Source organism: Kockiozyma suomiensis (assembly GCF_038497685.1).
Source record: "Kockiozyma suomiensis strain NRRL Y-17356 unplaced genomic scaffold V2V93scaffold_3, whole genome shotgun sequence".
Lineage (NCBI taxonomy): Eukaryota > Fungi > Ascomycota > Lipomycetes > Lipomycetales > Lipomycetaceae > Kockiozyma > Kockiozyma suomiensis.
Genome location: NW_027117666.1, coordinates 959268 through 978953, shown reverse-complemented (window position 1 = coordinate 978953; position 19686 = coordinate 959268). Strand labels below are relative to the sequence as shown.

Genomic DNA, 19686 nt, shown 5'->3' with positions numbered 1-19686 from the left:
ACGAGCAAACCTTTAAACCAGTCCTCAGATATGAATAGCAGGATATGGAGACTCCGTCTTAGTAGGGTTTTTTTAAACATCAACATTCACGACAATAACTCTAACTCTCAACGCCGAAACAAACAATCTTATCAAAATGATTAACAATTATATCAACACTGCTTTGTCAGATTCTTCCAATGACAAACAGCAGCTGTAACTTGCAGGTACCTCACCCCACCCAATTAGCTTTTTTCCTCGATCTGGAGCTGATATAGGTGTTCAGCTTAGTAGCGTGAACTACTACTAAAAGAGGTGGCGTTAAATTACGCTAAAGTACGTTAAAATACCACGTGATCTTATTTATAAGCGATAATTATATGACACCGCAGAATATATATACCCTAAAAGTAGCTCGTGCTATGATAGATTATTGTCTACAGCTAAATGCCGATCAATTAAAATATAAAAAGCCTCTTACAGCTATATACGATTTCCTTGTGGATATTTGGTAAGCGAGCACGAAACTGGATTGCTCGTGAATTTCTCAATAGTTTCATGAGTGATAATATTTACAACACAGCAGTACTTATGTACCAGATTATCAATGTAGCATGGTAATTTGTTTAGCTAGCTTGTTTGACTTATTCATATTTTTGGTCTAATTTGATATTTAATTGAGGCCCTACTACCAAGTAAGAAATTTAAAAAAGCTCATAATCATACACATCAAATTCCTAAAAGATCAATTTAACCACCCAAAACTAACCAAAATCACATAACTGTCCTAAACCAAAAAGAAAAAAAAATGCCTATAGTACAATTAGTACAAAGCTAACATTATCTAAACGGAAATCAACTCCAAAAATTCAAAATAAATTTTCAATTAATTTAAACACTTCATTATCATGGGCAGCATCATTTCTAGCTCCCTGCGTCAACATCTGGGCTACTAATGATGCTTCCATTCCTAAGGGCGCAAACTGTGTTCCATTTTCAGTAAGATACACTTGCGATCCTCCAGTGCTTCGCTGTTGTATAGGCGCATATTGAGGCGTTATCGGCATTTGATTTGTATATACATGCCGGAGTAAGTGTGAATTCGGCATCGTGTTAGGATAATATCCTATTGGTAGAGAAGCAGACGGGGCGGCATGTATATCGACGTCGCGAGGGTTTGACACATCACCAGTGACCATCGAGAACAAGTCTGAAACTTCAGACGATAGGTTCAAGCCGTCAATTGAAGACGTAGACGAGTAGTCCATCGGACTCTGTATATCATTTACGCTCGTATTAAAACTCTCCGTCTTTGGTATTTGTGACTGCACACCGAATCTTATGGAATTAAAATTCTCTTCTGGATCTGCCTCCAAAGAAGATTTTAATGCAGAAGACGTCATGCCGTCATTCAGAGAACTTGCAGCGGATGTCTGGATGTCATTTACCAAAGATGGGGATTTAATAACGGGCGAGGCAGTATTTAGCTGCTGGTGAGGCTGCTGATGAGTATTTGCAAGATCCAAAGAATTCCAAGTTTCTGAATTAAAATTTGATGTCTTTGAAATAGCATGCGTAACGGAGCGCAATCTTTTGACAGTCGCCCATAATCTTTTGCCGACATTTGACACTTTAGAAAACAGCTTAATTAAGTCTAAAGCCTTGTCGAATTCACGCTTACAAAGCGCTGCAAAGACATTAGGAGCGTGAATAATCGCCGTAAATAACACGCCTAATGCCGTCAATAAAAAGTAATTGTAATGAATCTGACAAGATGCATAAAGATCAGATTCAAATCGTAAGCGAAATAGCTCTCGAATAGAATCTAAGGCAATTTCGACAGCTCGAAACGCATAAGGCATGTGCTCTGCAATCGTACGATTTGAGAATAGAACTGGACGATAGAGATGCAAAAACATAAGGTTATACCGCAAATACAGAATTACTTGCAGTTTTCTCGACAGATTAGGAGGAGGATGATAATTAGGATCTGAGGGCCGGCATAAACGAAGTTGCTGGGGTAAACCACTGTACCACCTTGATATTAGAAACTCAATGTAGTTCAACTCTTCAGTGTCAATTTTATATTGATTAGGAGGCTTGAAATTTGACGAGGCATTCCAGACTCGACCGGCTACTTTAGTGTAGACCACCATCGCATTCAGGTATAGCGATCTTATAATCGTGTCTTGCGAGATATCTGAACTTGACTCAACGACTTTTGGAAGTTCTTGATCAATATCGGCCTCACGCAAAACATGAGGACGCCCCGTACTAAAAGCCAGACGCCTATCAACCACATATATACACCAGAATAGAGCCCGATATCTCTCTCGCTGAACAGGATCAGGAAACATTTCTTCCATCTTACTAGATTGATGCAGTCCAAGCTCGATAGCCAAAACTGCTGCAAAACATATAGTTCGATAAGCTAGAGACTCCATGTCTGTATGAAACTGATAATTGTGAATAAGCCACACTGAAATCAAAGTATAGATATCAGCAGTGCCAGCGACAATACGCCATTCCGTCATTGACAAGACCTCTTCATACAGCATACGTCCTTCTTTCACATATGTCTCGGTAACACCAGTTGCAATAGCCAAGACAAGTTTGATAATTGAAACATCTCTCGTATCAGGATATTCAGCATTATTTTCTCGATAATAACTTTGAAATTCTTCATATTTTGCATCGAGTTCATGAACTTCAAATATAGGTGACATGCTGTTTATCTCGGATTCGTAGACATTGATCAAACGCTTCGCTACCTCATACTCCAAATACAAAAACTGTGAGTTCTTCTTCTTCCTTATCTGAGATTTTTGCATTTCATCTGATTTCGGCGAACTTGGATCTTCCAATTCCTCTGAACCATCTTCTTCCTCTTCGTCTTCTTCAGATTTTCCGCTCAAAGAACCTCTCCTGTCATCTAAAAACATCGTACCTTGCTGAAACGGGCTAGCTGATGACATTGGTCCTGTGAATGCCTTTTGGTTCTCTTGTTCCCATGTCCTAGCTGGTTTAGGTAGCGACCGTCGCGAACTATAACTGGCTTGTGGATGTGTCGTAGTTTTAGCGCCCGAGGATAGCATTGAAAGAGATCCAAAGGAATAGATAGTACTAGGTAAGTCCTTTGACAGTTTCGAACTTTGTCTTTGCTCTGTGACGGGTAAAGGGAGATTCTTATTGGGAAAAAATGAAGTCGAGTAAGTTGGGGTTTGGGGCTGAGGCGCGTTAAGAGGAGGGGATGCAAAAGTCGGTAAATGCTGAGGGAGCGGCAAGCCAATGGGTTGTGAAGAAAAATCAGATTGCGATGCATGCGTTAAAGAATGGATAGGTATTGATGCTGTAGGTGCGACGGGCGGTGGATGTACCACCTCAGATAAGCCAGGTACCGACGGTTGAGATTCGATGAGCTGGCTTGGGGCAGAAATCATTCTAGCAATACTGGGAAGTTGTTGGTCGGATTCTGACGGCGCTTGTTGAGTCTTTGAATTTTTGGATTGTGATCGTCCTAGGCTGTAATGTAGTACTATAGTTAGATTACGAGCTCCAAAATCATTTCGCGTATAGATAGATTTACTTACTCGCTTTCGGGTCCAGAATTCTGTGATAGTCTCTCAACATATTTGTAAGAGCATACAAGATTCATCTTTGTACACCGCTTGCATTTTGTCAAGCCATTACACTATAAACATCGAGTTAACTATCATCACCGCACAATCCCGAGCAAAACGGAGCAAAACTCACCTTCACCTTCCGTCGCTTGCATTCATTGCTTAATCAACAAAGTCAGCAACTACAACTTCAGTACCTACACAGACAGAAAGTAACATACCAAGCAACTGCGACATATTTAGCCCTTTTTCTTATACTGGTCTTTGACTCGAAACCTGCAGCGTCTGAACCGGGCTTCGTTGATCCCATACTATGGCGGTACATATCTCGTCAGCCGGGAACGAGAAACTCATCAAAGTACAAGTCCAATGTATGTTATACTGTTTTCCTAGTCTCGTAATAGAGCAAATAAGTCATTCTTTGTGAAAAAGGTACAGAAAAGAACTGTCTGTGCAAGACTACTCGTGGCAAGGCTCATAGCTTTATTAGACAATCAGCGATACACGTGATCTATATCATCGCCACCAACATCTTGATGACTATTCGGTATAGCTATTTCTCTAAGCTAAGGTTTCTGAAGTCGAATGTCAACTGGAGGATGACTGATATTATAAAAGAATAAAAGAAAGCTATTTAGATACGTATTGGACTCCTTTGCGTAAAAAAGACAGAGCTGGAAACCAAATATCGATACGAAACCCTTGAATCAGAACTCTGACAGTATATTTCGTTCTAATCTATTGTCTACCTTAATTGGTCAAAAAAAGACTCTAAAATCAAACTGAAATCGCTATTTATATTGTCCATTTTATCATTTAAAAGTCAAATCAAATCATATCGTTAACATAGACACTGGTCCGCAAGACGACGGCCAAAGAAACCCCGCTAATCTGACATAGTATATTTCTCCATGTAGTGGGGAGCATTGATAATGATTCCACACAAACATCCGGCAATAATACCTGCACAAGGAAGAGTGACGATCCATCCAATGTAACACCATGCGACCATACGGAAGTTGATAGCCTTCAGATCACGATTACACAGGCCTACAAAGACGGTAGCACCAACAATGCACTGAGTAGTGGAAATAGGAAGGGACAGCTTTGTGGCAAAAATAGTAGTTATTGCTGCGCCAAGCTCCATTGAGAATCCACGAGACGGCGAGTGCAGAGTAAGACGGTTGCCAAGGTTGCGCATGATGTTGTATCCATAAGTCCACAATCCAATAGAAATGGCAGCCCCTCCGTACACGAGAATCCAGACTGGAATCTGAGACTTAGATCCGATAGTATTTTGCGACCAGACATTATAAATAGCGGCAAGAGGTCCAATAGCATTAGACACGTCATTTGATCCATGTGCAAAAGAAGCGGTGCCGGCAGTGACTCCTTGTAAAAACGAGTAGAGATGCTCGACTTTGTTGTCATAGTGAGGAGCAGCTCGATTCCGAGAAGCGGCGTCGCCGGCTAGGAAACCACCATTTTCAGACTGCTGGTAGGAAACCACATCCTGTCGCAGGCCATAAGTAAGATAATAGAAGACGCGAATGAGAAAACCATGCGGGCTGTACCACTTCCTAGCATGACCTTGCTTCTCAAAGTCAGCAAGACGCGTCTTCAGTTTGGTAATGGGGTCCTCATAGACGGCAGCTTCGATAACCGGCTGAGAATTCTTGACAACGGTCACGGTGTCAACTTTGTTGACGTCCAGGTCAGATTCTTTTTCGCTGCACAAATCATTCTGTTTGGATTCAACAAGGCCAGCAGTTTGGATCGGCAGATCTTCGTGGCCGCGGTAGTAGTCCTGAACAACCGAGACGCCACGAGGGGCGGGCAATACTGGACCGCGCTTCCATAATGTAGGGCCGATAAAAATATGATACCAGTTAAGAGTCCAATCCTCTTGAACAATACGGCGATGAAAGTAAGGGAGAAAAAAGGTGACGTAAATAAGGACAACACCGCCAGCTACACCGAGACAGGCGCCAGCAATTTGGCCGGGTTTTAAGTCTGCGATGTGCAGATTTGGCGCGCCTTTCCAAACAATAACGAGGCACAGGACCGAAAATGTGAAAGCATAATATAGTGGCAGCAGGTAAAGTGCATTGCGCAGAGCTTTGTCGCCGCGTTCAAGAACACAAAACTTAGTAATAAGAAACAGGATGGCAGCAAAGCATCCTGCCACCGCGGGTGCAATGAACCACGAGGCAACTATCTGAGAGAACCCTTTCCACCCCCAAACTACACCATCTGCACCAAAGCAAGCAATACCGACGCCGATAATGGCGCCAACAATAGAGTGAGTAGTTGAGACAGGAGCTCCAATTTTGGTGGCAATAGTAAGCCAAATCGAAGATCCAATGACAGCGCATACCATTGCAATCATTAACGTGCCTGGAGCGTCCTCAAATAAAGTAACATCGACTGTATCGAAGTTAGTAGACGTAGCGAAAAGTATGCGGTATATATGAAAACGCACGAATTTTATTGCGAATCGTGTCCGCCACTCGGGATCCAAGAAGAACAGAACCAAGGAACTCGCAGATAGCAGCAATAACCATTGCCTGAGGGTATGTGAGTGCACGCGATGAGACCGATGTCGCGAAGGAGTTTGCAACATCGTTCGCGCCGATGTTCCAGGCGTCCAGGAAGGCAAAGATCATGCCAATTGCAAACAAATAGTCAAACTGATGCAAAGCCATTTTTTGCGAGGGAAAAATATAAGAGTTTCGCTAAAGCAACAGACAAACAGAAGAGACAGAGACAGAAGAGACAGGTTTATATAGATATACGTCCATCGCTAGCAACTGCGCACAACGGTGTCAGAAGCTCCCTCCACGCAAGGAAAATGAAATACACGTGGAGTCGATCTTTTCGGCAATTGGAGGTCAAAGTTGCCAAGCTGTTACAAAGAAATTGTTAGACAGTCCGCAGATGTAGCAGTATGAATAGTGAATTCATGAGTGGCTCATCGCCGGTGTCGTGCGCGCAATGTGTGGCTTGCATGTGGCTTCTGCTGGCTCATCATAATATGTGCCATTATCTAGACGCAGTACAACGAAAGCGACCTCCCTTGATAGCATCCAGCAAAAATCCTCCTGAGGGACTGATGTAGAGAATACTTGGAAGCAGTAAACGCTGGTTTTCCACGGGCAGTAGCTGAGGACGTTCATTGGTGTTTCGCAGCTTGGCCAATTTCTGGGCTCTTCTTGGCTAGAATATATACATCAAGTTCTACAGCCTACATAATCTGTGCAAACTGTTAAATTCTTGTTTATGCCATAACTGTATTGTATCTCTAATGGCATAATTGCATATTATTACTGAAACTTGAGTAGGGTTTATGCTAGGGTTAAAAAGCGTGGCTGTCTGTAGGAACGAGGGTCTCGTGTCACCAGATCGGGCTAGCCCCTCTCCTATGATAACCGCAAGGTTTTGCACAGCCTAGCAAAGAACTCGCCGCCGCCACGCGTTTGTTCGCTGACTTTCAGCCTGGAGCCTATATCTCTCTCAACGCTTTCTCGCCTTTTTCCCCAACTTCTCTTTCTCCCCTCTACGCCTCCTTCTCTCATCATCGAAGTCCGGTCCTCCTCTTCTTTTTCGACTTCTTTCTCCTCTTTCTATGCTTCCATAGCTGCATACTATATCTTATCTGCGCTTCTGCTGCCAACGCGTATCTCTTGCGGCGCGTAGTATCTCTCGACATGCAAATTCATACTCTTCGTCGGCCTTTCGCCATTCCTCTCATAGTACTTGGCCTCATCGTCATAGTCGGTATCATCATTACTTTTGACTACATCGTCCTGCTCTTCGATCCTGCTACGGATAATGCCATTGAGTTCGAGGTGCCTGTCTTCGACAAGGCCTCAGGCACATACTCCACCGTCAATCCCCAGCTCATCCCCAAAATCATTCATCAAACCTGGAAAAATGACACTGTGCCGGAGCAGTGGAAGATGGCTCAATCGTCTTGTATAGATATGCATCCCGATTTTGAGTACAAGGTTAGTCCTCAAAGTGTTGCTTACGTTAGACTTCAATTCTCACCTTCATCTGGCTAGTTATGGACCGACGCGAGTGCTCGCGAATTCATCGAAACGGAATATCCATGGTTTCTCGATACGTTCGATAGCTACCCATTTCCTATCATGCGTGCAGACGCAATTCGTTACTTTGTTTTGAACCATTTTGGTGGTATCTACATCGATCTAGATGAAGTAAGTCTCTTTGGTTTGCTGCGAAGCACTTTCGTTAATATATGTACAGGGCTGCGTCTCTCGTCTTGACCCGCTACTCACATACCCTGCTTGGGTTCGTAAGGCTGATCCCACTGGCATCTCCAACTCTGTAATGGGCTCGACTCCTCATCATCCATTTTTCATGCGCGTCATGCTCGATCTCAAAAACTATGACTTCCAATGGGGTGTTCCTTACATTACAGTCATGTACGCAACCGGTCCTCTCTTTTTATCTGTTATTTGGAAACAATTTAAGCGATGGGCTGTCTATGATGCTGAACAGCTCTGGATTTTGATGCCTGCCGAGCCTGGCGCTGCATATTTCAACGATCTGCACGGTTCGAGTTGGCACGAGGATGATGCGAAATGGATCAAGTATCTTGGTCTGCATTGGCTTCTCTTTACCATCCTTGGATTCTTGATTGCTTCAGTTTTTGGTTTCACGTCGTATCTTGTTATGCGAAGAATTTATTACCCAAAGACAGCTCTGAGTTACAAATACCTCGGTCAGGAGTAAGTTTAAAATTATTTTAACGAATCTCAGTCACTCTTTTTGCAAACCTTTTGGCTTTCTTGTTATGCATGTCTTCATGGGTATAGGCCAAAGAGACAAAATTCTAAAAAAATAGGCGATGCGTGTTATCAAGTTCGCACTTTTTTTTTCTTTGACTTTTTCTTTTTTTTGGTGGTGATTTCATATTTTGCGTTTGGTTGGTGTCTTTTATTTTTCTGTCAATTCTCGTCACTGACGATTGAGACATTCATTCAAAATAAGTTCAAATTGCTTTCTATCAACTTTTTTTTTTGCTTTTTGCAGTTTTCCGGCTATTCAGAGAATGATGCTCTATCGATGATTTTAGCTACTTTTTTGGTTTCTTTTGTGTTTTCTATTACGATGTGTAAACGGATCTGGTTCTTTACTGTTGTCGTAGCTTTTGTTGCTGTTTCTTGTTTTTTTTTTCTTTTTTTCTCATTGTGGGGTGTAATATTCGTTATTATCGCCTAGTAGATTATTTTGTTTGCTGTTGGCTCGTAACACCTAGGCGTTTGTTTTATTATTTTTTGATAGATTACATGTCTGTATTTTACAACTATCATCAACCTACAGGTTTGATAATTTTGCTTATTGTTCCTGTACAACTAATTTGATATCTCTGCGTAAAGTAGAGTGAGTATATTCTTATCACTACTCCAAGAATGCAATCTTTTTCAGATCTAAAAACTGCTTATTACTATGACATGACTATAAGAGTTCCTGTCATGTGGAAGCGATCGTAGTAGTTTTGAAGCGAGATCCATAACTCTAAAGTGATTTACGAACTGATTGCATCAGACAGAAGCTGAGCTGTTGGTATATTTGGGTTGCTTGTATTGTGTAGTGATAATATGAATAATTTTATCGCTTGTCTGGTGGTCGATATTGCTTGTTTCTCAATAATCTTGTAGTTAACCAATCTGCAGCCTCTGTAACTCCGGTACCCTTTAACGCAGAAATCGGTAACACTCTACTATCTCTTGCACCTAAACTTTCGGCAATTTTATTGAAAATCTCTTTAATATCCTCTACTTCCAAGCTATCGTCTCGATCTTGTTTATTAGCGAGCATTAGCACTGGAATACCTTCGGTATCTTCATGAGCGACGACTGTTTGTAGTGTATCTCTGCATTCCTCGATTCGAGCACGATCTGTTGAGTCGACTACGAATACGATAGCGTGACATTCTGCGTAGTATTCTTTCCATAATTGGCGAAGCATATCTTGACCGCCGACATCCCATAATTTCAGATTCATGCTGTTTATTGCTATGTGACCGACTACCAATTTAGTTAGCCAATTTCTAGTTTCTGCGAATTAATATAAATAGGAATAAGCTAATACCATTTTGCCCAACTGTCGGAACGATTTTGTCTATTGGCATTGATCGGCCTTCGTTATATAAGCTTTTGAGCTTCTCGACAAGCGTCTATCCATTGTTAATTTAGGGAATTGATCTTTAGTAGCTCATCTGATATCTTACCGTTTTGCCAGCATTATCCAAGCCAAGAATTAATACAGAGTATTCTATATTATAATTTTAATAAACGTGATTTTCCCGACAATTGATGGATTTTGAGTCTGCGCTTACCTTCTTGCTTTGACAACTCATAGTATATCCCTTTGATCAGATGATACATCGCGCCGTTGTGTGCATATACAGCTTAACCAAGATGCTCCAGTATTAATGTGATTAATCAAAAAAAAATGGGTATTTGTAAGTAATTGAAACAATAGATATATATAACGTTGTCCTTAATAAACTAGAGACGGTTGCTCCGCGATGCGGCATGAGGTTGGCGGCTTAAAACTAAACTAATCTTCGACCACATTTCTATCTTTGCGTAAGCCGCACCCACCGCAGCTACCAGAAATCTTAAAATTATTTTAAAAATCCCTTTTACCTCTTCAATAATTCAGAATATCTTCGATTCAGTACAATGCTGGAATCGCGAATATGAACCTATATCTCGATGCATCTCAATTTATAAATACTAAATCTAGTTACAAAATTGAATCTGCCAACAATTTCTCATCTCTGCATGCAAAAATTGAAGAGAAACTTACTTCACTTAAATCAGAGCCGAAGCGGATTTACGCACTATTGAGATCAACTATCCGATACAAAGAACTTTTGGATCCAGTTATCAAAGAAAGCAAGATTTTATCTGAAGAACACAAGTTGTCGTATAGTATTGCGTTGCTTCTTATACACGACTTTTTGATTTCAAAGACTGGAATTACTGCTGGAAAGGGTCCACTTAAAGATGCGGTTATACGACATAAAACAAGACTCAAAGGCGAGCTTACTAAAGTGCTAGTAAAGAGGGGGATCTCTGATATTTTTGCTTTCAATGCTATTTCTTCCACTGCTTCAGGAAGTAACGGTAAGATATTTTACTATTTTTTCTCTGCGGTACGAGGACTAATCATGAGGTATATACAGACCGACAGATTCGCTGGATCCGACTTAATACACTGCTCGCACCTTCACTTCCAAGTGAGCTTCCCTTCACATCTACCACTGATTTCCCTCCTCAACCAGACAAGATATACCAAGATGTATACATAGATAATCTATATGCGGTATCAGTCGTACACACTCGCTTCATTCTCAATACTGCAGCATATAAATCCGGTGCAATCATTTTGCAAGATCGAGCATCCTGCTTTCCAGCTCAAATTCTTGCTCCCAAACCAGACGAAACCATTGTCGATTCCTGCGCGGCACCAGGTAATAAAACCACGCACATTGCCGCTTTGATGGGAGGGAAAGGTTCTGTTGTTGCATATGAGCGCAATGAAGCGCGATCTAAGGTTCTTGAGAAGATGGTCAGACGAGCCGGAGCAGGTGAGCTTGTTCGAGTCGAGAATTGCGATTTCACTAGTAGTTATCCGCACGAAATTGATGATGTTGCGAGAATTCTGTGTGATCCATCATGTTCTGGTAGTGGAATTTTTCGCAAGGAAGAGTTTAAAAGCCGCGAACACAATGAGGCCGAAGGACTTGATGAGCAAGAAGATGCTATCTTGGCTTCTTCTTCTATTGCTGATGATGACGAATTAGCGACACGATTAGTCAATCTTGCATTTTTTCAGACAAAAATAGTTAAGCATGCGCTTGTACACTTTCCGAATGTAAAGAGGGTAGTATACTCTACATGCTCTGTTCACGGTGAAGAAAATGAAGATGTAGTACGAGCCCTATTAATGGATCCCGAAGTCGCTAAACTAGGCTGGCGATTGATGAAACGTGAAGATGTCATACCTACCTGGCATAGACGCGGGTGGCAGGCTAGATTCGAAGGTATGCAGGAAGAAGGGTATTGTCAGAGTGCTCAGGAGCTTGCTGAAGGATGCGTTCGAGCCGAGCCAGTTGCTGACGGAGGAATCGGGTTCTTCGTAGCAGGCTTTGAAAAAGTTGGCGAACCGCTTAAATTTAGCATTGCAACCGGCAAATCGGGTAAAAGGGAATTGAAAGAGGACGAGGAGGAAGTTGAGGAGTGGAATGGATTTGGTGAAGAGGTTACTGCGGAACCTACAGTGACAAGCAATAAAAACGAAATTGCGTTAAATGAACCAAATAAAAAGAAGAAAAAAAGAAAAAGAGAAACAATTGTTAGAAAATAGATTGAATAAATATACAAACTATCATACATGGAACAGAAAGAAAACACCAAGTTAATGCAAACGTTTCACTCCAACGATCTGCGATATGCAAGCTTATTTCGACTGCGACCCACTACTCTCAGCCACCGGCGGGGAAACTTCATCAACCTCATCAGTTTCTTCATCCGCCAATCGCATCTGTAGTGGAATAACTTTTTTCAGCTGTACCTTTCTGCGGCATATAGGGCACTCACCGCCCGCAGTGGTAGCCTTTGCACCTGTAGTCAGTGCCCGCCATATACAATCCATACAGTACATATGGCCACACGGCGTCAAAGCCAAGATATCTGGCTGGTCAAAGCAAATCACGCATGAGAAATCGCTCAAAATACTTGAGCTTTCAGTAGGTTTCTCAAGTTGTTTGCGCTGCCACTCTCTATGCTCTCCTGATTGCCCTTCCTCGTCTTCGTCTTCACTGTCTTCATCTCCATTTAAAAGTGGGCTGACGTTATATTTTTGTAGATCAGATTCACTATCATCCTCGATATCTATGACGCTGCTTGATTCGACACGCCTCCGTTTGCGGCTATGATCTGTGGCAAACTCTTGTTGTGATCCGAGTTCGGGGGATAGCATGACGACCGCTTCTGAATCTAGGTCAACTATATCATATGACCGAAATTGGGAATTGGACGGTCGAGATGTTGGAGTTGAATGAGGTGCTGTTGATGCAAGAGAACTATCTATGGGTATTGTCGGGGCTGGGGGTAAGGGAGCAGAACTTTGGCTATGAGAGTCTGCAGAAAAGAAACTCTGTTCCGAAGCTGATCTTGAATAATCAGAAGCCATACTGTCCAAATCAGACAAATCCTTTCTAATAGTTTCCTTGATTTGGTGTGGGGTACTGTGCTGCTGTGCAGGAAATAGCGAAGTCGGTCTTTGTACACTACTGTACTCCGGGCGCAAAAAAAAGGGTCTGGTGGGTTAGAAGAGTCGCGGGCAGGGTTGAAGGTCAGCAAATGGCTCATTCTACCACTGCTGTGCTAACTCTGGAGTTTCTCGCAGAAGATTGCCACTCGGTTGAGGAAGCGATTATTGAAGAGCGAGGGAAGCAGAGTTTGTATGTTCGTATCTATATACCCATAATAGTATAATGCTCATATAACATGAGGAAGCACTATTCTGGAGACTGAAGGTAGGTTCTGAATTATTCATCCAGCAAATGAACCTAGAATTTGGCTATACAAATTTATATATCAGCGATTCTTGATACCAAGCTATTCGGTAGCAACCACTTAACTGTTTAGAGATGCTTTTGAGAAACTTACGGCTGCTCAAGAATACTGCTGAAAGTCGGTTTTCGGCTCAGTTTCTTCGGAAATTCAGTAATGCGCGTCCGCATCTTGACCAAGTATGCTTCATCTATTCTTGCTGGTGTTTTTTTTCTCGTAATACTGACTTGCAATTTAGCTTCCTGAGTCTCTATTCAAAGTCACAACATTGCCAAACGGTCTTCGAGTCGCGACAGACGGACTGCCGGGACATTTTTCGGCTCTCGGCATTTACGTCGATAGCGGTTCGCGCTATGAGGATTCTTCTTTATGTGGAGTCAGTCATTTAATGGACCGATTAGCATACCAAGTACGTGCTTGAGTCCTATAAAAACAGTTGAAGGATGAGGAGCTAATTTACGAGTAACAGTCGACATTGGGAATTAATGCGCACGAAATGGAAAGTAAACTTGGATCGCTCGGAGGAAACTACATGTGCGTTTCCTCACGGGAGTCGATTATTTATCAAGCAGCGGTGTTTAATCATGACGTTGCGCAGATGTTTGAGTTACTGTCTGCAACTGTTCGATGGCCGCAGATCACAGAGGAGGAGCTTTATATGCAGAAAGAGGCTGCCATGTATGAGATTTCGGAAATTTGGCAAAAACCAGAGCTGATTTTACCGGAAATTTTGCATATGACTGCATACCAAAATAACACGCTTGGTCTACCGTTATTATGTCCCGAGGAGCGATTACCGGCAATTAGACGCCAAGATGTGCTCAGATATCGCGAGAAATTTTACAGTCCAGAGCGGATTGTGGCTGCATTTGTAGGAGTTGATCATGAGCAAGCGGTCGATATGGCAACAAAGCAGTTTGGCGATATGGCAAATTCACATATTGCTGTGCCTCGTCAGGTCGCGCAGTATACGGGCGGTGTCAGAGATATGGGGAACATGGCAGTTGAGCACGTGCCGAACCAGCCGGAGCTGGCTCATATTCTTGTTGCCTTCGAGGGATTGTCGATTAATGATCCGGATATTTATGCCTTAGCAACGCTGCAGACTCTGTTAGGAGGCGGTGGATCTTTTTCTGCTGGTGGACCCGGAAAGGGTATGTACTCTCGCCTATACACAAGTGTCTTGAACCGCTATGCGTTTATCGAAAATTGTGCGGCATTCAATCACTCGTATACAGATTCTGGATTATTTGGAATCACGGTATCATGTCTTCCATCTCATGCTAAACTCGTTGCTCCAGTAATTTGCTCTCAGCTAGCGTACTGCACTTCAAAGTTCTCTGGAGGACTAACTCTGTCGGATGTTTCACGGGCAAAGAACCAGCTACGAAGCTCTTTATTGATGAATTTGGAAAGTAAGATGGTTGAGCTTGAAGATGTTGGACGACAGGTGCAAGTTACCGGGAAACGCTTAGCAGTGCAGGAAATGTGCGACAAGATAGATGCTCTGACAGTGTCTGATATCACACGAGTCGCTACGCGGGTTTTGAAAACCGGCGTAAACAATGAAGGGTCGCTTAGTAGCAGGCCAACGGTTGTAATGCAGGGTAAACCTGGTGTGTTTGGCGATGTGCTGGCTGAGTGTAAAAAGTACGGATTGAGTGCGTAATGTATCATATACTGTATATAGATTGAAAAAATAACTCTATAATTACAACTGGTTTCAGAACATCAGTATATTATACTATTTTGGGATCGTGAAGACTAAAATATCTACGATCGGCTCTTGATGATGTCGAGGAACTCAGGCTTGAGCGAAGCACCACCGACAAGGTATCCGTCAATATCCGGGCAATCGTTAAAAGTGTGAGCATTCTTGCCGTTAACGCTTCCGCCGTAAAGAATTCTGACACCGTCAGCCTGCTCACCAATCTTCTCAGAAAGGTACTTTCTGATGGCGGCGTGGGTCTCCTGTGCGTCCTCAGGAGTGGCAGCCAGACCGGTACCGATAGCCCAGACGGGCTCGTAGGCAACGACGATCTTAGACCAGTCTTTGACAGCCTCGACGACGGGCTTGAGCTGACGCGTGCAGACCTCGACAGTCTCGCCATTCTGGCGCTCCTCGAGAAGCTCACCGATGCAGAGGATAACGCCAAGGTCGTTCTCAAGAGCATGAACAGTCTTTTCGGCAACAAATTCGTCACTCTCCTTGATAATAGTACGGCGCTCAGAGTGGCCAAGAATGACCCAGTCCGCACCAACGTCCTTGATCTGAGAAGCACTGATCTCACCGGTGTAGGCACCGCTAGCCTTGGGGAAGGCGTTTTGCGCAGCAATCTTGACCTTGTCATTAGTCAGGTGCTTCTCCGCCCAGTGAACGTAAAGAGCAGGAGGTGAGATAACGACTTCTGTTGCGACAGAGTTAGAAATCACAAGCCAATTGCATCTGGCAGACTAGGCAGACATACCGGCGGAATCAGGAATATCGGCAGCGTTGAGCTGCTCGACGATCTCTTTGATTGAGGCCTTGGAGCCGTTCATCTTGAAGTTACCTCCGACAAAAAATTTGCGAGCCTGACAAGCATTGTTAGTGGGCGTTGGCTTATGGGAGCGTGAAGTAGCACTTCGTGTGCGTCGTCGTCGCACTTTGCGGGGTGCTGAGAAAGTGCGCAGGCATCCGAGTAAAACCGACGAAGCAACGAAGCGTGACGAACAAAGCGGGATCTAGAGATGATATTGCACGCTACTCACCATTTTCAAATAAGTAGAGCTGAATCAGGGGCGTTAAAGAAAAGAAGAAGTTGAGCAAGTCAGGGAAGAAGCAGAGGTGAAAATAAAAGGAATCAAGAAAAGCTGCGCGATCGGAAGAGTTTTTGACAGACTTCCGCGAAGCCGCTCCGCCGCGGAGATCACGTGTATATCACGTGTGACTACTCTCATAAATACCCTAGGGTTATCGTTTATCAGTGTTTATCGGAGATGAGGGTTTTGTTCGGTCCAGGGGGTGATCCTGACTCGCGGTATATACAGCCCTGTTTGCTCATCTTCCTGTTTCCTGTCGATATCGCTATCTATCGCTAACTATTACTAACGATGAAGGCGCTCCGCTTCTACGGCAACCGCGACGTCCGTGTAGACGATAATGTTCCCGAACCCGTGATCTCGAAGCCTACTGACGTGCTCATCGCCCCTCAATGGTGTGGTATTTGCGGATCAGATTTGCATGAATTTCTCGGTGGACCGACCTTCTGCCCGACGCATCCTCATTCACTCACCGCCGATAAAATCCCGGTAGTTCTTGGCCACGAGTTTTCCGGTATTGTGCTTGCCGTCGGATCTGAAGTCTCTGAGATTGTAGTGGGTGATAAGGTCTGCGTCGAAGCCACTCAGCGCTGCGAAGAGTGCGCCAACTGCCGCTCTGGCCGCACAAACTGCTGTGTCTATGGCCCCGCCTTCTACGGCCTCACCGGTCTTGGTGGTGGCTTGGCTGAGAAAGTTGTCATCCCGGTCTCCCATGTCTTCAAGTTGCCCAGCGATTTGCCAGTTGCCTATGGTGCTCTCGTTGAGCCGCTCTCTGTTGCATGGCACGCCGTCGAGCTCTCGGGATTCAAGCCTGGAATGACCGCCCTCGTCCTCGGATCTGGCCCAATTGGTATCGCAACCATCCTATGCCTGCAAGCTATGGGAGCAAAGACCATCATTGTCTCCGAGCCCGCAGTAGGCAGGCGTAAGCAGGCAGAGGAATTTGACGTTGACTTTGTCATCAACCCGTTTGAGGAAGATGTTGTGGCTAAAGTCAAGGAAATTCTTAAAGGAGAAGGTGCTGAGCGGTCATACGATTGCTCTGGCATTCAGGCCACATTCCAAGCCTCAGTCGCTGCCCTCGCTGCTGGCGGCATCGCCATGAATATCGCCTTATGGGAAAAACCAACTCAGTACAACCCCATGGACACCTTGGTTCGTGAGCGCGTAATCATGGGTTCAATTGGCTACACCGGTCGCGATTTTGCTGCAGTCATTGCTGCCATTGCGGACGGGCGGCTCAAGGGCTTCGAGAAGATGATTACTGCGAGGATCCCGATGGAGGACACTGTCTCTGTTGGATACGACGGACTCATCAACAATAAGGAAAAACATATCAAAATTCTCTGCACGCCTTTTCCCGAGTTACTTAAGTAGAAAAATTAGCAATTGATTTAGCAGGTCTTGATATACAATTGAATATCTGATTCTTCTCAAAGATAAATATACATGTAATCATTAGAGTTTAAATATTGCTATTATGGTGCTCACAACACTGCAAACTCTACGTCACGGGAGATATCTTGAGCTCTAACCTCAAAGACACTGGATATAGCAAACATTTGTGTTTAATATGAGTTTTCGTTCGAAGCGACCTTCGGCTCCTGTTAAAAATGCTCGCTTAGCAGATCCCAACCTTTCTAAGAAGCAACGTGAGGACCTTGAGCGGAGCGAGCAGCTGCTCCGTGAGGTGGCGTCTGCAAAGTCCGGCGTGCGAGAGTTCACTAGCTCGAGTATGTCGACTGTTGAGAAGATGATGGCTAGCGAGACCATCGGACTGGTCGGATTTGAAGAGTTGAAACGTATGCGTGGAGAGATGGGTGCGAAGTTGCGACAGGCTGATGAGACGAAACTGGGTACCGACGCCGAGGATAATTCACTGACTGACGATTCTGCTGCTCGAAAGATTAAGAAAAAGAGAAAGAGTGCGCAAAAGAGTAAACTTTCGTTTTATGATGACGAGGAAGAAGGGGAAAGTGAAGTTGTGTCGCGTCCAAAGAAAAGTAGGACAGCTGATCCAAGTATAGATTCCTCATTTATCAAAACGAAAAAAGAAGAGGAATTGGAACGAGCTCAACGTGAACAGCTGAAACGTGAATATCTATCACTGCAAGAGAAGATCAAGGAAGAAACTGTAGAGTTTCGGTTCTGTTACTTTGACGGAACTTACACACCCGGACAAGTTACAATAAAAAAAGGGGATCAGGTCTGGCTAATGCTCGATCGCACCCGCAAGGGAAATACAGAGTTCCATCGAGGAACAGTTGACGATATAATGCTTATTCAAGATAACATTATAATTCCACATTATTACGAATTTCATTACTTTATTCTCAACAGGGTCGAAACTAAAAGTGGCTTGTTGTTCGATTTCGATGCAGTTGATCGAGATATCAAGAGAACAAAAGTTGTGCACCGCGCTTGGTATGAAAAGAACAAGCATATCTTCCCCGCAAATACGTGGCAAGAGTTTGACCCAGAAATTGACTATACTAAGCAAGTACTGCGCGACAGTGAGGGATTCGTCTATTTTCATCAATAATTGTATTATATGATCGTATAGAGTTGTATATTAATGTATATTAGAGCAATTTGGAGTCGAATGCAACAGTTTATTTTTCGCGTTTCCTGCAGCGCTTTATTGAATTTGACTGACCTCGCCGTTACTGAACTTTGCTGTCACAGATCCATCTGCGTTTCCAAAGTATGAAGCCGTAGCCATATTAATGAACAAGCCGACCTCAACGACGCCAACAAGTAATTTAATTTTCTGAGCAAGCGCCACAGGATCTGAAATTTTACCAAAGTGAGCATCGATTATGACATTGCAGTTGTCAGTAATAACGGCACCAGCTTTGGCCTTGCCTCCTAATCGCAGAGTTGCCGTGATTGCGCCCATGGCCAGCAGGTCCTGACGAACCTTTGCATGTGCTGTAGGCACGACCTCAATAGGAACACCCTGTAACCACTGCGTTCCAAGAGCAGTCGAGTTCTTGCGGAAGTCCGCGACAACAACAAACTTCTTTGCGCACTCGGCAACTAGCTTTTCCTGAAACAAGCAAGCTCCGCCGCCTTTGATACAGTTCAAAGCGGGATCAACCTCATCCGCACCATCGAAAGCAACGTCAATGACAGGATATCCGTCGACGGCTCCGAGATTCAAGCCGCCATTGATGATGAGCTCTTTACTTTGGAATCCGGTAGGAATATAGATTACGTCCGAGGAAATCTCGCCAGCGAGCTTCTTCTCGACAATACGCTCGACACAGTAAATCACTGTCGAACCCGAGCCTATTCCAACCACCTTTGCGTCCTTGGGGAAGTGAGAATCGATAGCGGTAAACGCGGCAAGCCGCTTTGCTCCCTCAATGGTAGCTTCTACACTTGACATTTTGCGAATGAAAGCAGTAGAGAGCTGAGGTGTTCGCAGCGATAGTGCTCTAAACACGGTAGCCAGTTTTTTTGCGAACTTTTATCTGTTGTAGGATAGTTGAAGAGCAGCTGTTTATTAGCCGGAGCGGACCACGCCGCGCCGGCCTCCCAAAAAAAATAAGATTTGGCATCAGTTGCACAAACGTCTGTGGATTTGTGCAGGGGACAGTTTAATGTTACGTCTTCAGCATCACGCGCATTCTATGTGACTATATAAGCGCGCTGTTTAGGGTTAT

The 19686-nt window shown here is 43.8% G+C and overlaps 11 protein-coding genes across 11 annotated transcripts; 5 read left to right on the top strand and 6 right to left on the bottom strand.

Annotated features, from left to right (window-relative positions):
- Window positions 1-613: 613 nt before the first annotated feature.
- V2V93DRAFT_366015 (fungal-specific transcription factor domain-containing protein) lies at window positions 614-4046 on the bottom strand. The gene is made up of 4 exons (XM_066909219.1): window positions 3821-4046; window positions 3733-3760; window positions 3570-3670; window positions 614-3501 (listed from the first exon to the last, which is right to left on the bottom strand). The coding sequence occupies exons 1-4, from the start codon at window positions 3922-3924 to the stop codon at window positions 849-851; spliced, it is 2886 nt and encodes a 961-aa protein (XP_066767643.1). The 5' UTR covers window positions 3925-4046; the 3' UTR covers window positions 614-848.
- Window positions 4047-4360: 314 nt separating this feature from the next.
- Window positions 4361-6431, bottom strand: V2V93DRAFT_165074 (phosphate transporter). The gene is made up of 2 exons (XM_066906911.1): window positions 6082-6431; window positions 4361-6026 (listed from the first exon to the last, which is right to left on the bottom strand). Exons 1-2 carry the CDS (start codon window positions 6302-6304, stop codon window positions 4486-4488), a joined length of 1764 nt encoding a protein of 587 aa, XP_066767642.1. The 5' UTR covers window positions 6305-6431; the 3' UTR covers window positions 4361-4485.
- Window positions 6432-7306: 875 nt separating this feature from the next.
- On the top strand, window positions 7307-8357 carry V2V93DRAFT_321356 (nucleotide-diphospho-sugar transferase; the record flags this gene model as incomplete). The annotated part of the gene is made up of 3 exons (XM_066907357.1): window positions 7307-7606; window positions 7664-7819; window positions 7869-8357. The coding sequence occupies 3 exons, from the start codon at window positions 7307-7309 to the stop codon at window positions 8355-8357; spliced, it is 945 nt and encodes a 314-aa protein (XP_066767641.1).
- Window positions 8358-8932: 575 nt separating this feature from the next.
- V2V93DRAFT_366003 (ADP-ribosylation factor family-domain-containing protein) lies at window positions 8933-10223 on the bottom strand. Its single transcript, XM_066909218.1, has 4 exons — window positions 9967-10223; window positions 9859-9902; window positions 9720-9804; window positions 8933-9655 (listed from the first exon to the last, which is right to left on the bottom strand). The coding sequence occupies exons 1-4, from the start codon at window positions 10013-10015 to the stop codon at window positions 9237-9239; spliced, it is 597 nt and encodes a 198-aa protein (XP_066767640.1). The 5' UTR covers window positions 10016-10223; the 3' UTR covers window positions 8933-9236.
- A 77-nt stretch (window positions 10224-10300) lies between these two features.
- On the top strand, window positions 10301-12034 carry V2V93DRAFT_366002 (S-adenosyl-L-methionine-dependent methyltransferase). The gene is made up of 2 exons (XM_066909217.1): window positions 10301-10762; window positions 10822-12034. Exons 1-2 carry the CDS (start codon window positions 10333-10335, stop codon window positions 12003-12005), a joined length of 1614 nt encoding a protein of 537 aa, XP_066767639.1. The 5' UTR covers window positions 10301-10332; the 3' UTR covers window positions 12006-12034.
- On the bottom strand, window positions 11944-13064 carry V2V93DRAFT_366001 (uncharacterized protein). Its single transcript, XM_066909216.1, has one exon. The coding sequence runs from the start codon at window positions 12831-12833 to the stop codon at window positions 12099-12101; it is 735 nt and encodes a 244-aa protein (XP_066767638.1). The 5' UTR covers window positions 12834-13064; the 3' UTR covers window positions 11944-12098.
- V2V93DRAFT_365999 (Metalloenzyme, LuxS/M16 peptidase-like protein) lies at window positions 12824-15031 on the top strand. Its single transcript, XM_066909215.1, has 3 exons — window positions 12824-13395; window positions 13455-13625; window positions 13686-15031. Exons 1-3 carry the CDS (start codon window positions 13294-13296, stop codon window positions 14883-14885), a joined length of 1473 nt encoding a protein of 490 aa, XP_066767637.1. The 5' UTR covers window positions 12824-13293; the 3' UTR covers window positions 14886-15031.
- On the bottom strand, window positions 14879-16113 carry V2V93DRAFT_365996 (Triosephosphate isomerase). The gene is made up of 3 exons (XM_066909214.1): window positions 15968-16113; window positions 15685-15790; window positions 14879-15624 (listed from the first exon to the last, which is right to left on the bottom strand). The coding sequence occupies exons 1-3, from the start codon at window positions 15968-15970 to the stop codon at window positions 14990-14992; spliced, it is 744 nt and encodes a 247-aa protein (XP_066767636.1). The 5' UTR covers window positions 15971-16113; the 3' UTR covers window positions 14879-14989.
- V2V93DRAFT_164955 (chaperonin 10-like protein) lies at window positions 15939-17493 on the top strand. Its single transcript, XM_066906910.1, has one exon. The coding sequence runs from the start codon at window positions 16310-16312 to the stop codon at window positions 17393-17395; it is 1086 nt and encodes a 361-aa protein (XP_066767635.1). The 5' UTR covers window positions 15939-16309; the 3' UTR covers window positions 17396-17493.
- Window position 17494: 1 nt separating this feature from the next.
- On the top strand, window positions 17495-18608 carry V2V93DRAFT_164878 (XAP5, circadian clock regulator-domain-containing protein). Its single transcript, XM_066906909.1, has one exon. It carries the CDS (start codon window positions 17592-17594, stop codon window positions 18558-18560), a length of 969 nt encoding a protein of 322 aa, XP_066767634.1. The 5' UTR covers window positions 17495-17591; the 3' UTR covers window positions 18561-18608.
- On the bottom strand, window positions 18246-19609 carry V2V93DRAFT_365992 (ribose 5-phosphate isomerase A-domain-containing protein). The gene has a single exon (XM_066909213.1). It carries the CDS (start codon window positions 19407-19409, stop codon window positions 18657-18659), a length of 753 nt encoding a protein of 250 aa, XP_066767633.1. The 5' UTR covers window positions 19410-19609; the 3' UTR covers window positions 18246-18656.
- Window positions 19610-19686: the final 77 nt, after the last annotated feature.